We start from the raw sequence: 25,890 nt of genomic DNA on the forward strand, positions 1-25,890 counted from the left end.
CCACTTGAGAGGTTCAGTCTAGCATATTAAATGTTTTTTGCAATACCATTCCCATCCCTTTTCATAACCCTCTTGGTGCTGAGCTAATTATGCACTGCACTCTGGGTATCCTGGCTACAGTGAGCTAGCTAACATGACCCAGGCTAAGCTTGATATGCGCTCAGAGCGAGCACTTTTAGCACTTGAGCCACCTGGGAGCTCCATTCAATATTTGTCTAAATAAAATTTGAAATAAAACATGATGCTCTGTCCAAACGTCACCTTGTTGTGCTGTTTTTCATTCCCAAGTCTAGAATTTGATTTCTGAAACTTATGAGTTGATATTGTTTCAGTACTTGAGCATCTTCCATTGAAAAGAGCTAGGTCTAGGGTGCACATTTTTTTATTCCCACCTGAATGTTTGTGAAATTTTTTTAAAAAAGTATTTTTCAAATACTGTGCTTTTCTGATTGTCTTAGTGTTGCATTGTGTATCATGCTTTAATTTTCAGATTCCACCAGCAAATGGTCAAGCTGCAGCTATTCAGTGTCTGCCCACCAGCTGGCTGTTATACGATGAAATGACCAGAGCTCACAGAATAGCTAGTATCAGGTGCTGTACTGTAGTGACATCGCCTACAGTTGCCATTTTTGGAGGATGTGCAAAGCTGCCGAGCACTGCTTTGCAGGAGCCATCAATGCAGAACGGTACAGTGCAGAATTTGTTTTTACTAGGACAAAATATTGCAATTTTCACAATCAGGGTTTGCACAATTTTAAATGCTTCAGAGCATGACAAAAGCTAATATGGTTCCCTTAACACACAAATGACCCTCCAACCTCTCATAAATATTTTTTATCCTGTAGTTTCTTACAAATTCTGCTTTATATATATATTTGCAGCTAATGATATCCGTCATTTCATAAAAATAGTTCTAAAATAGTATATGTTCAGTGTGAAGCTGCAAGGTACACAGTACAATGAATGTTACTTTGTGATAAACTGGTAGTGAAGAATTCTGCCTTAAAGCCAAGGCAGCTCTGGTGCTATTCACTTTTGTCTCTTCATCGAGTGATTGATGAAGAGAAACAAAGAATCACCTAAGAATATAATATTATATTTAAAAAATCCAGAAGCAATTTGTTTCTCCTTTAAATGCCTGCAACATAAAGTTTTAATTTTAGTTTTTATTTGATTTTGGCATATAATGAATGCAATCTGTGTGTCATAACTAGGTGTTTTTCATTCTTTCTTGACAGCCGATGGCGTTAATGACAGCAGTGATAGTGAAACGGAAGACCAGTCGGTTAACATGGCCACTTTGAAGATTGATGAATGGATGAAATTCAAACTGGAACATGAGGTGAAAAATAAAGTCAAGAATACAGTGCATCATCCCTCAGCTCCTTGTGTAGATTTCGTTCAGCTTGAAGGAGGAGTGAAATGTGTTCCTGACTGTAAGCTTCAGAAACACAGGGCATGTAATTCACTAGAATGCCCTTTTCTTGGCAGACAGTGCAAGATTTCTTAAATAGAAATCTCATCCCACAAAGGTTCTGCTTTCAGACAGATAATTTGGTCCGTTAGGTAATTTTTCCTAATTTTCTGTTCAAAATATCTTCTAATAAAAAAGGAACATCTCATCATGCAGTTGCATGATGCACATATTACTGTAAGCAGTTTGTTTACAAGAGAGATCATTTTATTTTGACTGTAAAATTTATTATTTTTACCCTGGAAACTTGAGAACACCTTTTCAAACAAAGATTTGAATCATAGCATATTATTGATATCCATTTCGAAGTATAATACTACGCTACAGGTAATACATAATGGAAATAAACATTTTCATTTTAAAATTCTTACTTTAAACCACCACTTTTATTTATTGTAATTTTTGAAATAATTTATTTAAATTTACATATACCTGAAACTGTCTTCTATTTGGTATACATGCAGTAAGAACTATTTGGAGAATGATTTGCCAAATAAAAATTAACTACAGCTAACAATAACAAAAACAGAATTAATGTTTTGTTACTGTTTAAGAATCATCTATTATTACATATCCACTTATCCATGGCTAGGGTCGCAGTAACCTTGTAACCTATACCGATACTATAGAGTTCAAGACTGGACACCTTTTAAGACATTTAACATATCACAGCCAAATCACCCTGCAACTCACAACAGGCAACCCACTGAAGCTCAGCAGGTGTGAGCCTGGCCTGTACCTGGATGGGAGACCCCCTGGGAAAAACTAAGGTTGCTGCTGGAAGAGGTGTTAGTGGGGCCAGCAGGGGGCGCTCACCCTGCAGTCTATGTGGGTCCTAATGCCCCAGTATAGTGACGGGGACACTATACTGTAAAAGAGGCACTGTCCTTCAGATGAGACGTAATACCGAGGTCCTGACTCTCTGTGGTCATTAAGAATCCCAGGGCGTTTCTCGAAAAGAGTAGGGGTGTAACCCTGGTGTCCTGGCCAAAATTCCCATTGGCCCTTACCAATCATGGCCTCCTAATAATCCCATCTATGAATTGACTTCATTACTCTGTTCTTCTCCCCACCGATTGCTGATGTGTGGTGAGCGGACTGGCGCACTATGGCTGCCGTCGCATCATCCAGGTGGGGCTGCACATTGGTGGGGGTGGAGGGGAGTCCCCATTACCTGTAAAGTGCTTTGAGTAGAGTGTCCAGAAAAGTGCTATGTAAGCAATTATTATTATTAACATATGTATGACAAAAAATAATACAGTGCAAAACATACAATAGAGGAGTTACTCAGAAATGCACTAAAACACATTGCAACACAATCAGGAAAACTACAAGAAATTAAACTTTGTGTGCAATCTGCCTGTGATATTTCTTATGAGTCTAATAAATTTAGTAATTCATTCCTCACTGTCTTATACATTAAAATAGAACAGCCAAGCCTTACTGTAGGAAGGAGAACCAAAAATGACTAATAGTTTAGATTATGTAATTTTAGCAGCTGGAGCTAATTTTAAGCAGTTATGCGTTTATTTAATTGAAATAGAGTGTCTTACAGGTAACTAATATAATTGAGGATAGACACTTTTCTTTTTACTTATATCAAACACTAATACATTTTTAATACTTTACATTTCAAAATGTTTGTACAATATTCACACATAACTGATGCTCTTTGCCAGACTTGGAGCTGTGAGATGGAGCAACAGATGGTTGTTGTGTGAGAACTATAGACAAAGCTTTATACTTTACACTGACAAAGTACTGTAAGTGAAACAGTTATTCACTGCTGCCACTTGAATATCTCACAAACTTGGAAGGTTTGTAAACTTCAAATCGCTAGCTAAAGGAAGGAACCATAAAACATTTGAATGCTGTACTGCTTTCATACGGGGTTATTTTTTCGTTTGATTCGGCATTAAGACCGCGAGATGGGTGTCTCACTTTTCCGCAGACGGCCAGCCTCGTGTTCCAGCTGAGGCAGAAGTGGCACAGCCTGTTCCTGCGGCGAATCCGGACCCCCTCGAAGCCCTGTACTCAAGTGGACGAGCAGACGCTGCGGGCTCTGGTATCTGTACTCATGGCCGAGGAGCATCTCGCCGGCCTGCAGCAGCCCTCCGGGATTGGTCAGAGACCCCGGCCCATGTCTGAAGAGCCCCCTCAGCTGTCATCCTGGAGGACCGCCAACAGCTGCAGGAGCTGTCCTGACGCAGAGCCTCCAGATGAAGCTTCACACGCTGAGGGGTGAATATATTCTAAAATGTGGCAAGCACTAATGTGGTTTCAACACTTCAGGGCTGAACGATCTTGATAAGGAAATCCACTGTAATCCTGTGGGGGAACTGGGGAACAAATTTATGTAAGCTCTTATCTCAAAGTTTCAGGTCAGATTTACGTCCTATAGCATCGTGTTACCTACCAAGACAGGGACATGAATGTTTTCAGTCTGGCTTAAAAATGTCACCTTCCCTCTGAAAATGGAGCAAGCTAGCAGGGCAAATCCTGTCTTGCTGTCTTAAAAAAAGCATGGTACTTAAAGAGATGCCAGAACAGTGTTGTATTTACTAGAGAAGCTATATATAGGTTATCAAATTAGTGCAGACCATTAGATGTTATTTTCACTCATTCTCTCGTAAAATTATGAAATGCAGAATACCTTTGTCTTCAAGAAATACCCATTTTTACATTAAAGGACAGGGAGCTTTACTTTAAATGTTACTGTCAGTAATAGTATCACTAGTAAAGTTTTTAAAATGTTTTTTATAACAGTTACAGTATGTTACAAGTATGATAGCAAATAGACTGTATACTGCAACAATTTAGTCATTTCATAGAATCAACTATTACATGGTATTTTATAATTGAGGAACACTTTTTTATTTTTATAACTCAACAGATGATTTAATTTTTTTTTATATTCCCTTTGACTTTTTATGAGATTCCGAGTTTCATTGAAAGAAAGAGATCCAGTGCTGCTTTTAACCAGTGCAGAGAAAGACTCTAAACAAAGACCTATCTTGAATTTGTCTGATGTTTGCAACTCATTAGTAATTATATCTGTGTTAATCACTATTAGAAGACCGGGCACATCCCCAGGCACTCTTAGGTTTGCTTTGTATTGTTATGGGGGGAGTGACTGACCATGAAAGAGAATGTCAATATGGATGTTTAACATAGTTGATAAATGCTGTTAATTTCTACTTAAAGCCTTGGTCATAAAACGTATTACAGTTTAAGAAAAGTCACTTAATTACTCTATTAATAGATTTTGGGATTATGCATGCAAGAATGATGAGGGCACTCTCAGTAGTATATTTAGGCAAATGAAAATAAAAGCTACATTCCATGTGAATTAATCCTGAATGATGTCTTGCTGTTATATGGGTCAAGGACAGTGGGATCGTTTCAGAATCCAAAATAACCCGTAAAGTGGATATAATTACTTTCAAGCTGTTTGATGGATTTGAACCCAGCTTTTCATGGAATGATTGTTCATTGTGAGATATATTGCAGCTGGAAATCAAAGATGAAAGATTGGCAGACTTTTTCCACTCACACTTAAGTCAAGTAACTGCATTAATTGGCTCTTTTTCAGTGCCACTTTATCGGCGAATCAGTAACGTTTTACTCTTTCAGGGATTTATTACTTTGTCTTAAATGAGCAAATTAGACGGAACTACTAATCTTTAAATGTATTTCAGGGGCTTAAGGAATGAGACAAAAAAACAACTAGTTTTCCAGTCTAAGCGAATAAATGGGAAAAGTCAATATGCCAAAAGACACAAAAGGGAAAACTGGTAATTTTGCATATACTAGTTTTTTGTTCTCTTGCTTTATGGGGCACCTTGTGGGAAACCTGGCCTCAGTCCAAGTACTTCTAGTGCTTACTTCTAGTGATCTGTGGCATTGGCAGATGTAACCTTGTGCACAAGCTCTGATGAACCAGCTGCCAGTCTATTAGTTCTGTCCCGCAGATCTGCCTTCTAGCACTTTTCTAGCAACACCTTCTGTTTTTAACATATGAAAAAGAAAACAACCTAGAACTGTTCCCCTGAGAGCTCTAAACATTATTATATTCAGAACCCCCCCCCCCAAAAAAAAAACTGGCCTTTTCACTTTGAAAAATGTTTTTCCATTTAATATCACACAATAAAGGAACAATATAATCAATAAAGTACAGCAATGTGAGAAAGTATTCTAGTTCTCAATACCTTTGAAAACATTTTCTAATGATGGAAGTTACCATGTAACATCAACATTATTAAGGATGATAAAAAACCGTTAGGTACTATTTTAACCTTTTTTCATGGCTGATTAGAAATTCATAAGGGCAGTAGTGGTATTTGATCAGTAAATTAACTGCCGCAAAATAAGTCATCCTTATTGCATAAAACTAGTAAAACTTGTTAATATTAATTCTCGTGCTAATACAGGTGTAATAGAATTGATAATACTGTGTCCTGCACCATACGTATGTTGTTTAATTTTGCACCTACAATCAAATGTATTTATGTAATACAAAAGAGTAATCACAACTGTATTTTGATTAATATTAAGGGAGTGTGAGCCACAACATGTAGAAGGACTAAGATGCTTTCTACCTTTTGTTGCAATTGTTTCATTAATGTACAGTATCTGTGGAACTACCAGTAAAGGCTCAGGACAATATTAAAATGATTTTTCTTAAGATGACATTGGATACCTCTTATAACATTGAACATTAACATAAGATACTGGGGCCATGGCATAACAATCTTAGAATAATTCAAGATGAGATAAATGGGTCATTAGTTTATATACTGTAGTTTATATGTGTTATCATAAATCATGCTTATTTTTTTTAATTGAAAATATAATTTTATGAAACTTGCATGTATTAAATACACAAAATTCAGATGTATTTGTTAAAGTATCCACATAAGGAGATTGTGCCTTTGCAGTGAAAGCACACGTACTGTACGTGTTACAGAGCTTGTTGCTTGATTATTCACTTGCGTTCTTCACATTGAGAACATTGTAAGATTCCACAGGCAGAGCCCTGTGTTAGAATCTATAGGAGTGGCAGAAGGCTTCATTCACTACATTGGTGAAGTTGTTCCCACATTTTATCTGAAATCTGTCTTCACTGTAGGGCTCAGGGGATGTCTCCATCTCCGGCACTTTACCAGCCAAAGGGATACAAGGAGAAGAGGGCTCCACATGTGAAACGCAACGCTGATGACAGGTCAGATCAGTCATCTGTGAAATCAACAGACAGCAACAGCTATCCCAGTCCCTGTGCCAGCCCTTCACCCCCCTCCTCAGGGAAGGTAAAGAACCTTTCAGCATTATGGTCCTTCTGTTTTTTCCTGCTGCCTTTGCTCAAGGTTGTGCAACTGTCTTTGAAGCAGTTTTTGGAATGCCTCTTGACGGTTTTTATCTCCAAATACACACCATTTTCTGTGAGGCCGGAGGGCGTTCAGCCACCTGGTTCTTTCTTTACATGGTTTGAAGAGAGAGGCTCAGTGTACAGTAGTTGGCATTCTTGAGTCAGTCATTAAACACTAAGATAAATGCAGTTCCTACCAATTTTGACACAAGTGCCCTTTTCAGGAAAATTGTCAAATGTTTTGGGATCTACTGCAGTGCAGAAAGTTTTATTCAGGTGTCTCAGAACTGCCCTCCGTCATTTGATGGAGTGGTGATGTGGTGCTTTACTTTACAAGTCACACTTGTTTTTGAGAATTATGGAAAATGTTACAGAAAACACGAACAAACTGTTCCTGCAGTACGTTTACATACAGCGTACTATGTCCAGCCTGATTTCTTGGACAAAACGTGGTGTCTATAAATACTGCAATAATAATATTCCTTGGGTAGGGAACCTATAGTTTACTTTGTATATGCTGCTATCTCACAAACTTAAGAAGGTTAATGTATTAATAGTATTTATATTCAGATTGAATGCATCACATGGCATGCACTGTTAGGGGTTGGAGATTTATCCATTGGTATCAGATAAGCTACTTTGTCACACAAATGTTGTATCAGTTTTAAATGGGTTATATTTTCTCTAATCCACATATCCAGATATGTGAAATTTCACATTTTTTTTATTTTTGAAATACTTTTGATACTTTTGAATACTTTTTACTTTTGAGTGAATAATTTTTGAATACTCATTCCTTGCTTTTTAGTACTGTTCTGTACAACTATATTGCTAGGTTTCAACTAATACTATGAACTGAATCTTAACATTTCTGGTAAATACAGTAGGTACTGACTGTTGAATATCAGTAAAATCTGCATCAACCTTTATTTTCTAGTGTTCCAAATCAGCCTCACCAAGGCCAAATACATTGGTGCGCTACTTTATCATGAAAAGCAGCAATCTCCGCAACATTGAGATCTCCCAGCAAAAAGGAATTTGGTCCACTACACCAAGTAATGAGTTGAAACTGAACCGTGCATTCCTGGAAAGCAGTAATGTTTTCCTAGTGTTTTCTGTGCAAGGATCTGGACACTTTCAGGTGGGTATTTTAAAGAACTTTTTTCTGAGAGAATTAATTACATTCTTCATTTTAATGCTTGAAACAGTGTATAAATAATATAAATGGGATGAAGCCAATGGATTTTAAAAAAATTATTTTCATTGCTAATTTAAATGTAGACTGTAGACTACTTATACTTAGGCCATATTGCACATTTGATTCTTTTTTCATTAGCTAATTGTTCTAAGGAATCTTGAAAGAAGTCTTCACCCACATATTCGTTTTAAACGCACCTCAATGTAGTTTTCAGTTGTGTAATTTATATTATCCTGTTGATTCTACACAGGTATGAATAGAAGGGAAATTTAATGTGAATCTAAAGCTTTTTTCACCATTCAAAAATATTTGCCCAGAACAGCCAATTGCTATTCAACTTGAATCACACAGAGCAGCAATTTTCTTTTTTCCGCGCACAGAAATCACACAGGATAGATAATACCATGGTCTTGCAGGGATTACCAGTTTAAGATGAGCTAAATTTTCCCAGCTGGTGGCACTTTGTGTATTGTACACTGTATGTGAACTCTCCACCACAGCAGGCAGACAGAATAGACTAGAATCAGAATCAGTCTTCAGACTACAGGGATTGACTTTTAGTGTATACATTAATGAAGTTATCAGTGTAGTGCATATTTTAATAATTTTAACAACAGTTCCACTTAGTTTCTAACTGTCTTTACACTTAGTCATCAGTGTGAACTCTGTTGGAATGATTCTAATCTCCAATATGATGTCTCAGATACAAGATTTGTCAGATTGATCAGAGTGAATCACAGGAAATCTCTTGCATAAAATGGGAAATTATTTTCCAAATTAAAATAACTCAAGCAAGGGATATTGTTTTTTGTTTATTTGCTGTAAGAAAGGATCCTACTCTGCCCTGTTTCATTGTCAAATCGTAAATGAGAAATATATGATAAATATATTTCTGATGTTTCCTCCACCCTTTACAACTTTGCTTGGATTTAACTTGACAAGTGAACAGATTATTGAAAAATAGTAACATTTGGCAGTGCTTTAGATTAAGACAAAGGAAATAATTCAGTCCAAATATTCTGTCCTCCAGCCACTGCTGATTGTCTAGATTGTTTATCTACAGTATATCAGGGTTTGCTGCCTCCTGCTCCATGCAATATATAAAGTAGTAGCAAGCTCCTGCACTCCACATTTAAAGCCCAATGGCACTTTATTCCTCCATAACAACTTAGGTTTTGTATTAACACAGGACCTAAGTAAGCTAGTTACAGTCTCGCACTATCAGAAGGTGCTGTGTGTTTCAAACTCACTTTACTTTTATTTTGTTAAATGGCAAAAGAGCAAGGCTCATGCCAAATAGTTTTCTGCTTGTTATTACAGCTTGGGCAAAACAATGATTAAAAAATATTCCTCTCCCGAATAAGTTGAGTATAAGTTGCTGCTTTTTTCCTTTTGCAGTGGAATCAGTGCTACTGTTTGGGTGCTGCTACTGTACTTGAACTGACTGTTCTACTAGATACTATGACTGAATGAAATACATACGGTACTTTCTTGTATGCATGAAAGTAACACAAGGAGACTTTCTCCACCTCCTAAAAGTGAATCAGTATGAATCAGCTATTTGCTCTTCTTAAGTTGTAAGAGGGATTTAAAAGATTTTATTAAAAAATCAACACACACCGTCCCCTATGCATCATCTTGGAGTCACTATATGGGAAAATGTTTTGGCCTTTTTCACTTTAATCACAGAGTTATAACAAATCCAGAAGTACAACTTGAGAAAAAAGTAAAAACATAATTTTACAATTTATTTTTTAATCACTCAATTTGCTCTTCATTTCCAGCTATAAAAGCCCTGTTTGTACTATAGTATTGCCTCTTTGCTACTCTAATGTTTCATTCATCTTAAGCTACCCTTATTAGTCTGATGTTTTACACATTATTAAATGTTTACAGACTCATGATAAACAATGCATTGATGAGTTAATATTACCTCAGCCTAATTTTTTCTCTGTATCTACACCTGCTTTATTAACATCCTATGGGACCTCAGTTTATACATTAACACTGATCAGAACCGTATCCAAAAAGCTAGGCCTAACCTAGCATTATCACTACTGTAGTGATTGTAAGTTGATACATAATTTCCATTAATCTTTTTTATGCAGCTTAATCTAAAGGATGACCTAAGATTTTGCCAAATCTGTGTCTTTCACAAACATATTTGTGGACCACTTTAATGCCTTCCGATTTCCTCATTAGTAAGTATGTGCAATGGTATGTGTAGAAATTGGTATGCCTGAAGGGCTTCAGAGTATTTTTATGCATGTGAAAGACTAACAGCTGAAGAAGATGCTCAGATGAATGGACTGGGATATTGAATTTGTATTGTGTTCAGTGTCATTGATGTAGTACTAAAAGATGAATGGTTTCTTGTGTTTCAGGGTTACGCTAGAATGGCCACGGAAATAGGGCATGAAAGAAGTCAGGAGTGGGGCTCGACAAGTCTTGGGGGGATTTTCAAGGTTGAATGGGTCAGGAAAGAGAGCCTTCCTTTTCAGTATGCACAGCAATTACTCAACCCCTGGAATGAAAATAAGAAAGTACAAATAAGCAGAGATGGACAGGTGAGTGCCTTTAAAATACAGCTACAGTGCGGTCCGTAAGTATTTGCACAATGACACAATGTTTGCTGTTTTGGCTTTGTACTCCAGCACACTGGATTTGAAATGAAACAATGACTATGAATGAGCTTAGAGTGCAGAATGTCAGCTTTAATTTGAGGGTATTGGGTGAACCATATAGGAATCACAGCCTTTTTATACATAGTCCTCCCATTTTTGGGGACCAAAAGTAATTGGACACATTAATTAATAATTAATAATTACTTACACTTATATAGCGCTTTTAACATAATCTTAAATAAAATTTGGCATGTTTGCAAATCCTTTGCAATTGATGACTGCCTGACTGCCAAAGGCTTGCACTAAATGTGCTAATGATCAAATTGTAATAGTAGTAATGTTTATGATGCATACAAAATTTCAAAAGTTAATGAAAATAAACTGAAAAGACCAAATACTGCTCAACTCGTCTCAGTACTACAATCCATAGCTTTCAAAAGAGTTCAAAAGGTCAAAAATATGACATGATGTCATAATAGTGAATATTCATTGTCAAGTTACAATTAGAAGGTGGTGAAAGAGTATGTACACAGTCCTTCTTTGTGTTTTTTAATAATACCTCTGCCTCTTTGCTGAGCAGGAGATTGAGCCTCAAGTTGGTGGTCAGCTGATACAGCTGTGGGATCGGACTTCTGGGACAGTGAAGCAGTCGCATGGTGCATCTGGAGTGGTACGTGCTTATTTTTCACACAGCAAGGATGCTAAAGTCACTTTATAAATAGAAGGGTGTCCTTGCAAATCTCAGTGGAAAGAGCCTAGCAGCTGTAGTAGACCTTTGCCGCATGAAATCACCTTGCTGTGTTATTACAGCTGCTGGAAAGGGGGGCCGTTGAAGGATATTGACCTTCTTAATTTGGTATCTGTTAGTAACCACAGTTTCTAATAACAAATAAGATATTCCATTCCCTGATATATGCTCGTTGTGCTGCTTTTTTCTCTTCCTAAATTTAAAACAGCAGCTGAGGTTTGTGAGGATGTAGCAGAGTGTTAGTGTATGTGTGCTCTCAACTATTCAAAGAACGGCTGTGTTGCAGAGAAGAAGAAACCCTTCTCTTTGGCTGTCTGGCCACCATATAATTATTTGATATATAAAGAAGCAGTGGATACTGTTGTTTGACTTAGCCTTCAATATAGCAGTACAACTTTGTTTACATGATATATTATATATTGTATACATTTATAGCCAGCAGCCATATCACCCTGCAACTCACAACTGGCAACCCACTGAAGCTTAGCGGGTGTGAGCCTGGTCAGTACCTGGGTGGGAGACCTCCTGGGAAAAACTAAGGTTGCTGCTGGAAGAGGTGTTAGTGGGGCCAGCAGGGGGCGCTCACCCTGCAGTCCATGTGGGTCCTACTGCCCCAGTACAGTGACGGGGACACTTTCCCATTGGGCCTTACCAATCATGCTGTAAAAAACATAGGAAACTATTTACATTTAAAAATTGCCCTTGACAGTGATTTCTGAGCTCATATAAAGAAAACTTCAAAACACTTATTTCCTTCTTGTCTTTTACTTCAGTGGTTTTTAATCCTGGAGTACCCCTGCTGAGTTTTGTACCAGCTGGGCCCTTAATCTCCAGTGCTAATTACTGCCAGTAATTGATCTACTTGCTTGTTTTGAGTTTTTTTCTGCACTCCAGCCTTGGTTTAAAAGAAATTCTCTAATGCAGTGGTTCTCAGCTGTGGTCCTGGGTATCCCCTGTGTCTGCTGGATTTTCTCCAGCCAAGTTCTTAATCACAGGCTAATTTATTTTAATTTTCTATTTGGGGCATTTTTAAAATTTGCTGTACACTGTAATGGAACTGAATGAGTTTTGTAATTGGTATGAGCTTTGTGCTAATTGGTAAGTTTCAAGACTGTCCCCATTCAGGTGTGTGAGCTGAAACATAAGCAGATTTACTCAAGTACTATAGAAGGAAAAAACTAAAAAACTTAAAGGCTCAGGAAGTTGTCTGATACAGTTTTACTCCCACCTGTGTCAGTTCGTCAATATATTATCAATTAAAGGGTATCTGCAGTCCCAATTTCTCAGACTTGTTATTTAAATATCGGTAACAATAAATTAATTGATGTTCTAGAAAAATTATACAAATTTCAAATTAAGCACAAAATCGTGAACTTTGTGAAAGTACTGTGTCGCCATGTTGTCACAAACTCGGATTCAGGTTCCCACGAATTGTGACATAATGCGGCCCTTCCTGCTCACAAGTCCCCATAATGGCTAAAGTAGTACAATGTACGGGCGAATAAGTACCGGTTGTGCAGCAGACATTTCATTGCAGGAGTTTTCCAACATGATCTGCAAGCAGCATTACATTTGTTGGCAAAACCATCTCGAAATGGAAAGCAATATTTCTATCGGATTAAACGAGATGTGTTGGCAAGCCTGCTTGTTTACAATATATTAAGGCTACAACACGTGGAGGTTTTGCTAGTTACCGTGTTCATTTGACTTTCATTGTTGTTTGAAATGCACTCATCAGTGCTGATTCTTTCCAACCCTGAAATATAAAAATAGTGTTACAGTTAACCTTTAAGAGCTGTTAAGTCAGAAATAAGGGAACAAATTCTTTATAAGCAAATTTAGTAGAGACTGCATGCCTTTCTGTGTACTGATGTTATAACTTGATGATATAACTATTTTTGAAACTAAGGACTGAAAAAAGTTAACCAGGAAGCAGATCAGTTACAGGCACCGATTATCACTGTTGTTTTAAGGGCCCATCTGGAAAAAAAAACAGCACACAGGGGTACTCCAGGACCAGGTTTTAGAACCACTGTTTTATTTCATTGTTACATAGACAAAATTGGATATTTATCATTTGCTTTTGTTTATTTGTGGCTGTAGTGCTGAGAAAAAAGTTGGTGAACTTCATATATCATCTTATAGTTTCAATTAAAAATGTAATTAGAGCTTTATGAAAGTCTTAATAAAAGATAACCTGATTAAATATATAAATAAAAGCCATAAGATAGATCTGAATGATATAATTAGCAAAATGATCCAAATAATAAATAAGCTAAGTTAACAAGGGGTTCACCTTTTATTTCACACTGAATCTGAATTTTTCTTTTTTTCTTTGTCATATGCCATTGCATCTCAAAATAATATGTTCAGTTAAGGTTATCTTAAGAAATTAAAATTCTCATATTACAGTAAATTTAGGGGTTCACAACCTTTTACCTCTGCATTGTATATACATTAACTTTGAAAGTGCCACAATTTCCTTGTTTATTATGTGTTGTTATTTTTTGTTGTTAATCAATCAAGATGTGCTTATTAAAAACAATTTAATGTTAGGCCTGAGTGGATTTAAAAAAATATTTTGTAGTTCCTTGGAAAAGTGACTGCCCTTTAAAAGTATATAACTGTACTTTTTTTCCCTTTCTAGCCTTAATGACTGACCTTATTTCCGACTATGTCTATGAAGATGTTACTTCCTAAATGCTGGACTATGTAGCAATCTATGCCAACTAAGAGCTGTGTTTGAATGAAGATTGTTACTTGTATTTTTTGCTGTTTTCTATGCATTCAAAATATACAGTAAGAATATTTGTAAAGATTCCTCTGATATTTTAACACTAAGATACAGTAGTTAAGTAGTATTAAAGGAAATAGTACTTAGTTTAATGTGTGTTTCATTGCACTGAATCACTTCCCTAAAGATTAAAGCAACATCCTCCAAATGGAAGCAAAGCTGACCCATTAGTGCTGATTACATATTCCATTTTTTTCTGAAATGTCAAACTGTTCAGGTTAATGTTTTTCATTTATGTAACTTGTGTTCAGGTACATTTGCCTTTTAGGTACAATTATGTTCATGTTTAAGAATTTCATGGTCTTTAAATTAAATGCCACACAATACATTGTGGAAAGTTTTGATGTTAAGTCTTGTTTATAATTTGCACAATTTTAATTAATGTTATATAACACTGAAAGAAGAGTGCGAAAAAAATGACCTAGGTTGGATCCTTGAAACTGTTACCCTGATATGAAGTGCACTTGGGAAGGACCATGTGAACAAGTGTTTCTATCTGAAGCCATCAAAGGCTTCCCTTGTTAAGGACACAAACCTTTAATAAAACATTTAATAATGACATCTTCAGTGAGAACTCATAGTGGTGGACCGAATTACTGCATCAGCCTGATTAGGACCAAATTATTGCGTAACTGTCATTTATACATGCTAGATAGAAGTCAATTGAGTCTTCACTTTCATTTTTTCATGTAAACTGAAAGTGGCTTACAGTATCTTTGTCAGAAATACTGTAAGTACAGTACTATAAAGTCCATTCAGAGCTGAGCATCCCAGTCTGTTGTGGGTCTGTTCTCCTAGTCCACATCATCTTGCTCCAATGGAAGGGGTGGCAAGTGTGCTACAGTCTGTAGGAATTTTGTTGCTTAGTGAAATTTTTGTTTTCATTTTGTGTTTAATTCTGTTTTACAAAGGTAAACTGGGACGTTAAATTTTGTGAGTTCCAGCTGTTTTATAATAACTCTTCCATTGCACTATATGTATATTTGCAGTTACTGCAGAAAAACTGTTTAATACAATCGCAACTTTAAAAGTATTCCGTGGTGCAAATATGTTGATGGCCTGATAATTTTATGTTTACATTACATTTACATTATGTTTATGGTTACATTATTTACTATGTTCTTAGTGTTGTAATTAAATAAATATTTGGATGTATACATGTTTATTCTTGTGTTTCTTGGTGTAGCGATATAGTTCAATTGCGATTTGGTATGACATAACTCCAAATAAGAAGTTTAAGATAAAAATAATGTTAATGTGCTGCTAATGTCATGTTGGTCCTAAGACTATAGAAGATTTCAGTGCATGAATGCAAAAGATTGTTGAACAGGAAGGCAAGGTGCACTGATAAGTAATTGACACAAACTTCATCAGAGTACATTTTCAGTTCTTGGTTCTATTTAATTTTATAAATGAATAGGTGTACAAACCAAAAGACTCTTAACACAACCAAATCTGATACATAAAAAGGATTTATATTTTGTACAGCTATATTCTTATGTATTTTCAATATAAGTAAAAACAGCTTGACATCATTCATGTAATTTATGTAAGTGATCAATAATTAGATATTTAACAAAGGGTTTAGTATGTAGTAAATATTGTAGAGGTACTTTAATGGCTCGGTCATAAAGTGGAACCCAAAGGATAAAGCCATATGGTCATATATAATATAAGGCCTGAATGTTCTGTGTTCTACAATAATGATTTTAGGTTTAGTAAATGCTGAAGGAGTTCAGTTCAATGTTTGAGTTTGAGTCTTTTTAATGAGGACTTAATACATTCTTTTTTCTGTGTCTCAAGATCGTCATTATGACATGCTGTGTAAGTCTCTTTTCAGAAGAAAAGAGAATTGGCTTTTTTGGATACTCCTGCTTTTCTTTGAAGCTAAATTGCATTTCGAACATGAGTGAAATGGGAATGCCTTTGATGCAGTACGTACTGTAAAAATATGAGAATGCATAATAACATTTCTGAGAGAATGATTAATTGGGAAAACTGAATCTCCATTGTAATGTAAATTTATTTTTTATTTCGTTTTTTTTTTCTTGAAGTCGAAACTCTTCAAAAATGTGTCATGATTTCCTCAGGATAGATGAATAATGAATAGTCAGTAACCAGTATTTGCTGACTACAAACACTTGTCTTGACAAAACTGTAACAAGTGTGAACTTGTTTTTCCTTTCCTTCTTTTTTTGTATATGTACTCAAGTATGGGGATAAGGTGAATCCTTGAAGGACATCAAGTATTCTTGATAAATATATTGCTATCCAGGACTGAATACTGATGTCAGAGGGCAATTATTGTAATGGTGCGGCACAGAAAGAGCTCGATGCTACCAAGATGTGTTGCAGAGTCTCTCAGCCCACCTGGACCAAATTAACTATGGTATTCCCATGAAACAATCTTTGAAATGAACCCCAATGTATGAATTCCTGTACTCAGGTTCATTCCAGCTCAAAGACAAAAGAGCAAAGGGAAGCTGGGAAGACAATCAGTAGACTCAGTGGTAGAGAGGAGAGTCAAGAAGACAGTGCAACAATTACAGTACATAAAGGAAAGACTTTATCAATGGAAGAACTTCAGTGGTGCAAGAAAGCAAAGAGAACAAACTACCCTAACTTCTGTGTCATAAAATACTAATTTTTTGCAGAACAGTTTTTAGAACATCAAAATCCATAGACCACTCTGACTCATTTCCTGCCTTCACTGACGCTGGTTTGTCACAATATTGACAGCTGTGAGAGAAGGATACAAGAAAGACGTAATGGACTGCTTTGTTGGCTCAAAATACAGCCAGTAACATCAATGGGTCTTAACTTAAGTATAGTTTCCAATTGTAATTTTTATTATTCTCTGAAATAGGGCCAACTGCCTGTTTTTAGAGAAGTGCCAGGGTACCCTTACATTAATTTAGACCACTTTGTGCTGTGGCAGTAGTTCAAGCTTTTCTCAGCACAGAGGATAAGTACTGTCCATGACATCAAGAATGAGTCACACTGCTAGACCACTCAGGGCGATATTATAAATCTTAATTCCCATGTGATTCATGGTGTGTTTTTTCACAAAAGGCACTTGGTGCTTACATTTATTACCTTGATGTGGTGCAACTTGAGATATTATTAACTTGGCATTACTTGAGGTATTTTTTTTAGTTTGGTGGGAGGCAGCAAAGTTGTAGATTTGCCTTCCACTAAATAATATAGTACACTATTAAATGGAATAAATTTCCTTCATTAAGAATCACTGTGGGAGGCACGGTGGCACAGTGGTTAGCAGTGCTGCCGTACAGCACTGGGGCCCTAGGTACAATTCTGGACCTGTGGTGGAGTTTGTATGTTCTTCCTGTTTTTGCATACTGTTTCCTTGGGGTGCTCCAGTTTCGCTGGTAGGTTAATTGTTTTGTGGGAAAATTAAACCTGGTGTGAGTGTGTGCCCTGTGATAAACTGACACCTCATCCAGGGTATACCCTATTTAGTGCACATTGCACGCTGGGATAGGCGCTGGCTCCCCTGCAACCCTGTTATGGATGAAGTGTTAAAAAAATGGGTGGATGCATAAAATAATCTTCGGAATCTTATTTTCCAGTTGCAGGAAATATGTATTAACAGCTGGGTGAATCGCGTTATTACGTGGAACATAGGAATGTCTGCACAGGTATTTTTTTCTTTGGCCTTGGGGAGTTCTTCTTCACAAACTAGACCTTCAGTTTCTGTTTTCACATAGAAGAGGGTTGGTGTTAACCCTTTTCCGTGAAAACTCACGAACTCTGAGATTGTTAAGCGAGCAGAGCTTTAAAACACCAGTCATTTATTTTTTACACTAGCTGTTTTCTTCTTATTCTATTCTGTTTCCTGGTTGAGCAAGGTGTTGAATAAGCAAGCAGTTTCCTTTGCCATGGCAGTCCTTCTTAAATCAGCATTAACTATTTATTTGAATTGCTTTGGGGGTGTGATCGAAGACTCTCATCAATCCAGAGGCTTTCTTACAAAGAAGTGGCATTTTAAAAGGACGAGGACAAATGAGCTTTGCTTCCATCCTAGTTTGGAAACAGCACCAAGAAACAAGCTTGAAAACATTTTTAATGATATACTATATGTCACAGAAAATGTCCTGAATTCGACAGGCTTTTTTATACATAAATTATACATGTGCTACTTTAGTTTTTTTTTCTACATTAAAATGGATCATTATATTACTAGATGTCTTTTTAGATAAATAGTACCAGTGACTATAATGGTATCAGCTCTGAATAGTGAATACTTATTTTTCTCATTTACATTTTTTGATTAGTTGCGGAACATGATGTTAAGATGCAATATGAGAAAGTAAACCCGAAATTAGTTTAAAAAAGTGATGGTGAAAAGGGGTGTCCATTATTGCTGCGTGTCCCTTAAATCACGAATGATGTTTACTCAGCCAGAACATGAGAAAAAATACTAATACATGAGAAAAATATACACACTATATATATATATTCGGATTGGATTTTTGGAGTTTTTTAACAATTACAATCTTCACATGCTAAATGACAATTATTCCTGTTTTTATCATGAATATACAAGCTTTTATTTCAGTCATCATAAATGTACTGTATAAAATTTGCTTAAGCATATGAAATACAACACCTGTCGTAAGCAATTGACTTACCCCTATAGGGCACTATTGATATTCCTGAATTTCAGACCTACAGTATATAGTATTTATTTTTACTTTGTTTTATTATTAGTGCATTTCAACGTATTTTGTTCATTAAATCCCTAGTCTGTTAAACCGAGGATACACAATGAAGTTAAAGTTCTTCATAAAATTAAAACATTTTTTATCTTGCTCTGCTAATTAGTTAGCACACGCAACTAACACATTTCGGTCTAATTTAAATGATTAAATCAGGGGTCTGGGGAACTAATTTCTAAATCTGCAGCAGCTTGCTGCATTACTGTGTTTTAAAAGCAGTGAATTACAGTGTATAAGAGTTTTTTTGCTCTTCAGAATTAACAGTATCTTACACTAGAGAACCCTACTGTAGCCTTCTAAACTGTACAATAGCTTAATTTTAAAAGAATACCACAGGTTAATCAGCATGACCTGATTCAGGAACATGAGGGGAACATGGCTGGACCACCTGGTGTCTCTGGGTACTTCAACGCACAACACCTAGAATCTAGAATTCAGTGGTCTAGAATTCAAATGTCAATGTATCCTATAGATACAGTTATCGAAATCTGCTGAGTCTATGCACAGATGAATTTGAACACTGACATGTTAATGTTGAATGCGTGTTGATTCAAAAAGTGGAAAATAAGGCAAAGACAATAATACTTCAGTATTTTAAGAATTGGAGAGCTCTTGAGTATCTTAACTAGCTTTAAGCACAGGTGAAGCTTTATGGCTAATATATTGTAAGACTGAGCCTCTGTCATGTGACTACCATGACCAGGGTGGGTAAGCTAGAGATTAGACAGAGTCCTCTCTATTTCCAGCACAACAGTAACATCTCATTTTGCCTCGAACATCTGTGTGTTTTTAGACATTAATGGGTGTGCTGCAGAATTTGGGAAAGGTCTTATATGAGAAAAATGAATAAATCAGATATTTGAGGATATCTTTATTAAGGGTATCCACACGAGACAGAGGCCACACTCTGAGATGGTTCATGTGGGAATGTGTTAATTGGACACTAAACAAATGGATGGACATTAAAAAAAACAATGCCTGAGAACAGTGGAGTACAAGCTCAGTGTTTCACCATCATCCATTCCTGACAGGACAAAATGACTTTAAGGGAAGCTCAGATTAAACATCGAAATAAGACTGGTTTATAATATTAATAATGTACTTGGGACAGTGCTGTTTATGTCAGTGTTGGGAAGGGGGCAGTTTGCTGCAAAGTTTTTATATTTATGTAATGTGCCAGGGGATGGAAAATGTTGAGGAACATGCCCACATCACTTATTTCTTCTTTTGTTTGGGCATAGATTAACACCTGTACCATTTTTTACAAATGTCCTTTTTCTGAGAATTTGATACTACAAAACATTTGTTATCCACATTTCAAATAATGAAAGCCAACATCTAAACTATGAAGAAGCAATATGAAGAAAAATGTCAAAACCTGCTCCTAGAGTAGAGACTGAAGAGGAAGGCGTCATGCGACTTGTTTCACATTGAGTGTATGCTACTCATCCCACTAACTAGCATGGATGGGAGCTAGCACAGAGCCTATGGAGTGGCATTAGATGATGTGTGACATGACATGTGACAGTTCACCGTGACTTGCTTCGTGCGTTGTTGGCTATTGTGTGTGCTCTTACTTTTTGTCTTTATTATGGTGTAAAGAAAATGAAAATTGTGAATGTGTGTGTAATTACACAAAAAGCAAATGAAGTATTTACTGTACAGTACACAACTGGTATGATTAATGATGTCTAACTTGTTACTACAAACAAACCACAGTGTGAATGTTACTCATTATTGTTTACATTTGTAAAAAGAAGTACGGGTGCACTTAAATTGAATCATAATAGCACAGTAAAAGCTTATTTTAAAAAAATGTATATAGTAGTATAAATACCATTTAAACAAAGACATGGTATTTTTCTCCATTTATTCTTCGATGCATATCTCAAGTTAGACGTTAAAGTTAGAAGAGATTCTCTTCAAAGACAGCATCCATGGTTGCGCAAACATGGGTGCTAAATCAGCACTGCGTGTGATCATGATTTCACTCTTTTTTTCTAGACTGGTTAATACTGGAGGGCACTGACTTTTGTCATTCTCTACAGTTATGCCTGAATGTGTAGATAGTACACAGTTCCAGGAAAAGTCATGTTTGCCAAACAGCATCACTAGAAGAATGTACTCTGGTTTAATTTTTTGGCAACAAGGAGAAATGTTTTGTGCGGAGAAAACACTGTTTTCCAACAGAGGAACCTCATCTAGAACTTCATCCATAGTGGTGGGAGTATCATGGTTTGGGGCTGGTTTACTGCTCCTGGACCTGGACAGCTTGCCATCATTGATGAAACCATGAGTACAACATTGTATCAGAAAATTGTGGAAGGAAATGTTAGACCATCCAGGTGTCAGCAGAAGCTGAGCCCAAAGTGGATCATGTAGTAAGTCAATAGTCCCAAATACAGAGACAGATATACAATACGAAGAAAATTTGCATTTTGGATTGGCCAAGTCAATGTCCAGACCTAAACTCCTCTGCAATAACCCTGAAATGTTGTTGAAGTTGTTAATTAAAGGAAACTCTCAAATGTCACCAATCTGAAGCCGTTCTATAAAGAATAATGTGCCAAAAATTCTAAAAATTGATAAACAGTTAGAAGAAAGTCTGGTTGAAGTCATGGTTGAAGAAAAATAGTTACTGAATTTAACAGTTCATACACTTATTTACATAAGCGTATTTACAGCTGGATCATTTTGTCATTTAAATAATCCAGGCATAACTTACTTTGTGTTTTGTATCTTTGTGTTATACATTTATTAAGGTTATCTCCATGTCTTATCAGACTTTCATGAAGATCTAATTATGTTTTTGGTCTAAAATATACTGACCAACCTAGGAGGGTTCATAAATTCTTTCTTGGCACTGTATATGTTGTACAGTATATTCATAGCAGACAAAATTGATTAATCATAGATTTACAGATCTCATCCTTTAAGAGATGATGTTTATATACCCAAGTTATCTCATCTCCATGGGATTGCTTGCCTTTTCACAATAATGAATGTGTGTTAGAATAATTATACTAAAATCCTTTTTTTAATAGGAACATTTACGCATAATACTAAAAATGCATTTCTTGGGATGACTTTTACTGTCTCCAGTGAAGGTTATTTCCTACTTACTCTGAAACGCTGGCTGGCTTCACTGCTTGACTTTATTCCAGTAGTCAGTCTTTTGGCAGCTTTACCTCTGAGAATGCTCCTTTTCGAAAAATCAATGGCATCCCTTCCTTTTGGTATATATAGTACATGCTTTGTTAGCAGCAAAAGAGATTTGATATGTATTTTTTAGTAAGACTTTTGTGCTGTTATTGATTTTTCTTCATCGGTATAGCAAGAAGCTGAAAAGACAAACAAAAGATGTTTCCATTTAGTTTAATATATTTATACAGACTGCTTTTTTACATGAAAATTAGACATATACAGTAAGACATAGTCCAAAGCTGAGATTTTGAATTCTTCAGCATTGCTCCTATGGTACAATGCCTCTTTGTAAGATTGGTAGATCTAGACAAGACGGAGATTCGTGCGTGTACAACATTTCCCAAAAATCCAGAACTATTTAGCCAGTACAGGCCAGTAAACAATGAGGGTACATGCTTTCCAAAGTAACACATTTTGTGGCCCAACTGTTACTCACTTAGGCCTACTGGTAAGTGGTTCCACCTTGTTGCAAGAGCTACTGTATGTACTGTAGTTAGCAGAGCCTGAGGTCAAGAGTGGGGTTGTTTAGTTAGTTAAGTTAATGTCACACCCTCTGCAGCCAGAGGGCGCTCCTTCTCTGTTCTGTCTCTCATTTCCGGTTCTTTGCTGTCCTTCCGGTGTTTCTCTCTCCCTGGAACCATATATTTCCGGGTCTTTCATTCTGCCTTTGCTCAGCATTGACGTTCGGATGTCCTGAAACCCGCCTAGCACCAGGTCGCCCCACGTCCGCTACCTGAGGGCATAGATTTCTATACGGCATTTCCTGAACAGCTGAGCCCGGGCTAACCCCCGTCTCGCCGCTACGCATAGGGTCTTTTCGCTCTCTTGCCATTCTACGGTTCGTCCCTTCCGACATCCGTGACAGAATGCTGATCTGTGCCGAGTCTCAAGGAGACTTTTGAAAAGAATCTCAGAGGGAGACTGAAGATGAGTTGTTTTTGAAGCAGGTAATCAGATTAGCTGAGGATCTGAAGAAGTAAGTCAGTATTTCAAATTGAGTTTATGCTTTTGTTTTGGTGTTTGGATGTTTTGTTTTCCCTGCACTGCACTGTAAAGAACACAGAAAAACACTAAATAGTGTGCATCTGTTTTTCTGGGTTTGTCTATATAGCAAGACCTTGTTAGGGCATGCTCAATGGGGTGTCACAGTAAGTACGTCGATAGGTGAAACCTTAAATTCATTGTAACCACACACGATGCTTCATGGCACTGTACTGTCTGGATACAATGTATGGATTTAGCAACTGTGGTCTTCAGTTGTGTGCTAACAAATTTGTTCAATCTTAAAATTAAGGTGCAGCTCTGCTTGAACCTAATTGTTAAACTGAAGGCCTTCAGCACTTTTTACTGGCTGTATCTCAGATGTGATTATAAGCAAAGTTGCCACCTTGTAAGGACACTTGAATGGCACAACATACAAAAGCAATTACAAAGGGGATCTGAAGTGACAGCTGCTAAATATTTTAATTCAATTAGCACTTGAGTGGTGTCTCTTCTGAATATACAATTAAATACTAATTTGTCATTTTGATTACATGCAAATTAGTATTAATAATGTATTTCTTTTTTCTAGTGTCCAGGGGGCATGGAAATTCTGAGTTGTTTTTGTTTGCATTAATACTGTTATTTTTCATATAAACAACATGCAACCTTATGCTTTAATAAACCTATGGAATCAGGGACAGTATAAGTATGCTTTAAGGCTACTTTAATTTCAATAAAATTCAATAAATATGCAAGATGAAGTATAGATTTCTGACAAAGTACAGTATAATGATTTAATGCCGGGAAAACGACTGTTAATTAAACATAATTAATATATTTCCTTGACATTAATTTAAACATTTATGCAGTGTAATTTATGAAGTAAATGATTCTGACAATTTCAACAACTGATTGATATGTTATTTGTTTTTGAGGCAGTTCTTAAATGCTTATGAAACCTTATGATTTTGTACTTAACTGAAAAAAGTGGTGTTCTGAGTTTTTAAGAAAGAGGATATATTTCCTTAGAGTTTGGATACCCTTTGGAAAAATCATTTCTCATTTATTTATTTTTTTCTTACATATACATTTTTTTACTCATTAAGATAATTGTTGCAATTCATATAAAGGAGTTGGTCATCGCATGCATTTCTAATACACTCTGCCTTGACATTCAAAGACAAGTTTAAAATCATAGTAGCTAGTGTGAATCTTGACCACCCCATCTAGCTAAGCTTAACTGAGAGTAACAATTAATAAAGAGTCATATAGAGAACCAAGTGTTAACTAGTTGGATTCTCATTCTGTTCTGTTATTCATGAGCTGTGTGTTAGCTTTACAATCGCTTTTTTTTTTTAGATTCTCTGACAGAATGCTGGCGAAGCATTAAGCAATCAGTTTCTATTTCTTTCATTTCTTTTGACTTGATGCTTGCCGCGTTCCAGGACATGCATTGTAAATGCCTGTTGAAGATGCGGATTGTAAAACAGGTGGAGTACAATGATCCACTTCTGGCTGCTGGTTTCATTGCATTTATTAATAAGTCACTGCATTGCTGTAGATTCTTCTGTGAGTCTCCTCTCTGAGGTCCCAGCCACGGAATAACTAATGAACTTATGTTAGAATGTTGGGAAAATGAGCTTTTCATCTCCCAGAACAGCAACACCAACCAGTACCAGCTTTCCCCTGATTTATGTCCGCCTGTGTGTCTGGTGGAGAGCCATAGTCATATTTGGATCATTGTCTTAAAGTCACAGACCACAGTCACAGGTCCCATAAAATGACCAAATAGCCAATTGTAAGGCATGAAGACCCACTCCACCTACTGACACTTTAACCAATCACCAACCATATTTTCCCTAATTAAAAAGACAGCACACATCACTTCTTACTCTGCTTCTGTCTGCTGAACAAACATGTTTGGCTGATAACAGAACCACATCACTGCCACAACTGTTGCCTAAAGTTAGGGACTTTAATTTTTTGCCCGAAGCACAGAGTTAGAGAGTGAGCTCGAATATAAAGACAGAATTCTGCCCAAGGTCTAGTCTGCAGCCAGGAACTTGTGACCAGCTACTGTAGCTAACACTGTGCATCCACTTCATCACTGGAGCAACATGGTTGGACTATTAATTTAATTAATCTATGTAATAGTATGTACTTATGAGTATCTAAATGTTGAGTATATTTAATGAGACTGATCAACATGTTAGTATAACCAATGGTATACTAAATGCACATTCCTTGCTATTGCTTGATCACCCTCACATAACAAGCTACAGTTTGTATCCAGGCAGACTTTATGTATTTACTTTGAATGCTACAGTGGATATAAAAAGTCTACACACCCTTATTAAAATTGCATTTTTTTGTGATGTAAAGACAGAAATCAAGATAAATCATGTCAGACATTTTTCCATCTTTAATGTGACCTTGCAACCAACAAAATTCAAGAGAAAAACAAATAGATAATTATTAGGAAAAATAATTGAAATTAAAAAACCTATAACACCCTGGTTGCATAAGTGTGCACCCCCCCAACTAATACTTTTTTGGAAGCACCTTTTGCATTTATTACAGCAGTAGGTCTTTGTGAATAAGTCTCTATCAACTTTGCACTCCTGGACTTTGCAATTTTATCCCACTCTTCCTTGCAAAAAAGTTCAAGCTCCTTCATATTGCCAGGGGATCTCCTGTGCACAGCCCTCTTTAGGTCATTCCACAGGTTTTCTATGGGAGTGAGGTCTGGGCTCTGACTGG

The 25,890-nt window shown here is 36.5% G+C and overlaps 1 protein-coding gene across 2 annotated transcripts in view; it reads left to right on the forward strand.

Annotated features, from left to right (window-relative positions):
* The window catches only part of ythdc2 (YTH domain containing 2), a 36,179-nt gene extending 20,821 nt beyond the window's left edge, over positions 1-15,358 (forward strand). Inside the window, exons 24-31 of one of the 2 annotated variants that reach the window (XM_088912356.1) lie at positions 491-686; positions 1,239-1,342; positions 3,426-3,715; positions 6,603-6,780; positions 7,777-7,980; positions 10,422-10,604; positions 11,242-11,331; positions 14,057-15,358. In XM_088912356.1, coding sequence (XP_088768482.1) covers positions 491-686; positions 1,239-1,342; positions 3,426-3,715; positions 6,603-6,780; positions 7,777-7,980; positions 10,422-10,604; positions 11,242-11,331; positions 14,057-14,062 — 1,251 coding nt within the window. In that variant the 3' untranslated portion in view covers positions 14,063-15,358. The remainder of the gene's footprint in view (positions 1-490; positions 687-1,238; positions 1,343-3,425; positions 3,716-6,602; positions 6,781-7,776; positions 7,981-10,421; positions 10,605-11,241; positions 11,332-14,056) is intronic. The other variant, XM_088912355.1, reaches the window with a different exon arrangement.
* Positions 15,359-25,890: the final 10,532 nt, after the last annotated feature.

Source organism: Atractosteus spatula, chromosome 3, assembly GCF_055471065.1.
Source record: "Atractosteus spatula isolate fAtrSpa1 chromosome 3, fAtrSpa1.hap1, whole genome shotgun sequence".
Lineage (NCBI taxonomy): Eukaryota > Metazoa > Chordata > Actinopteri > Semionotiformes > Lepisosteidae > Atractosteus > Atractosteus spatula.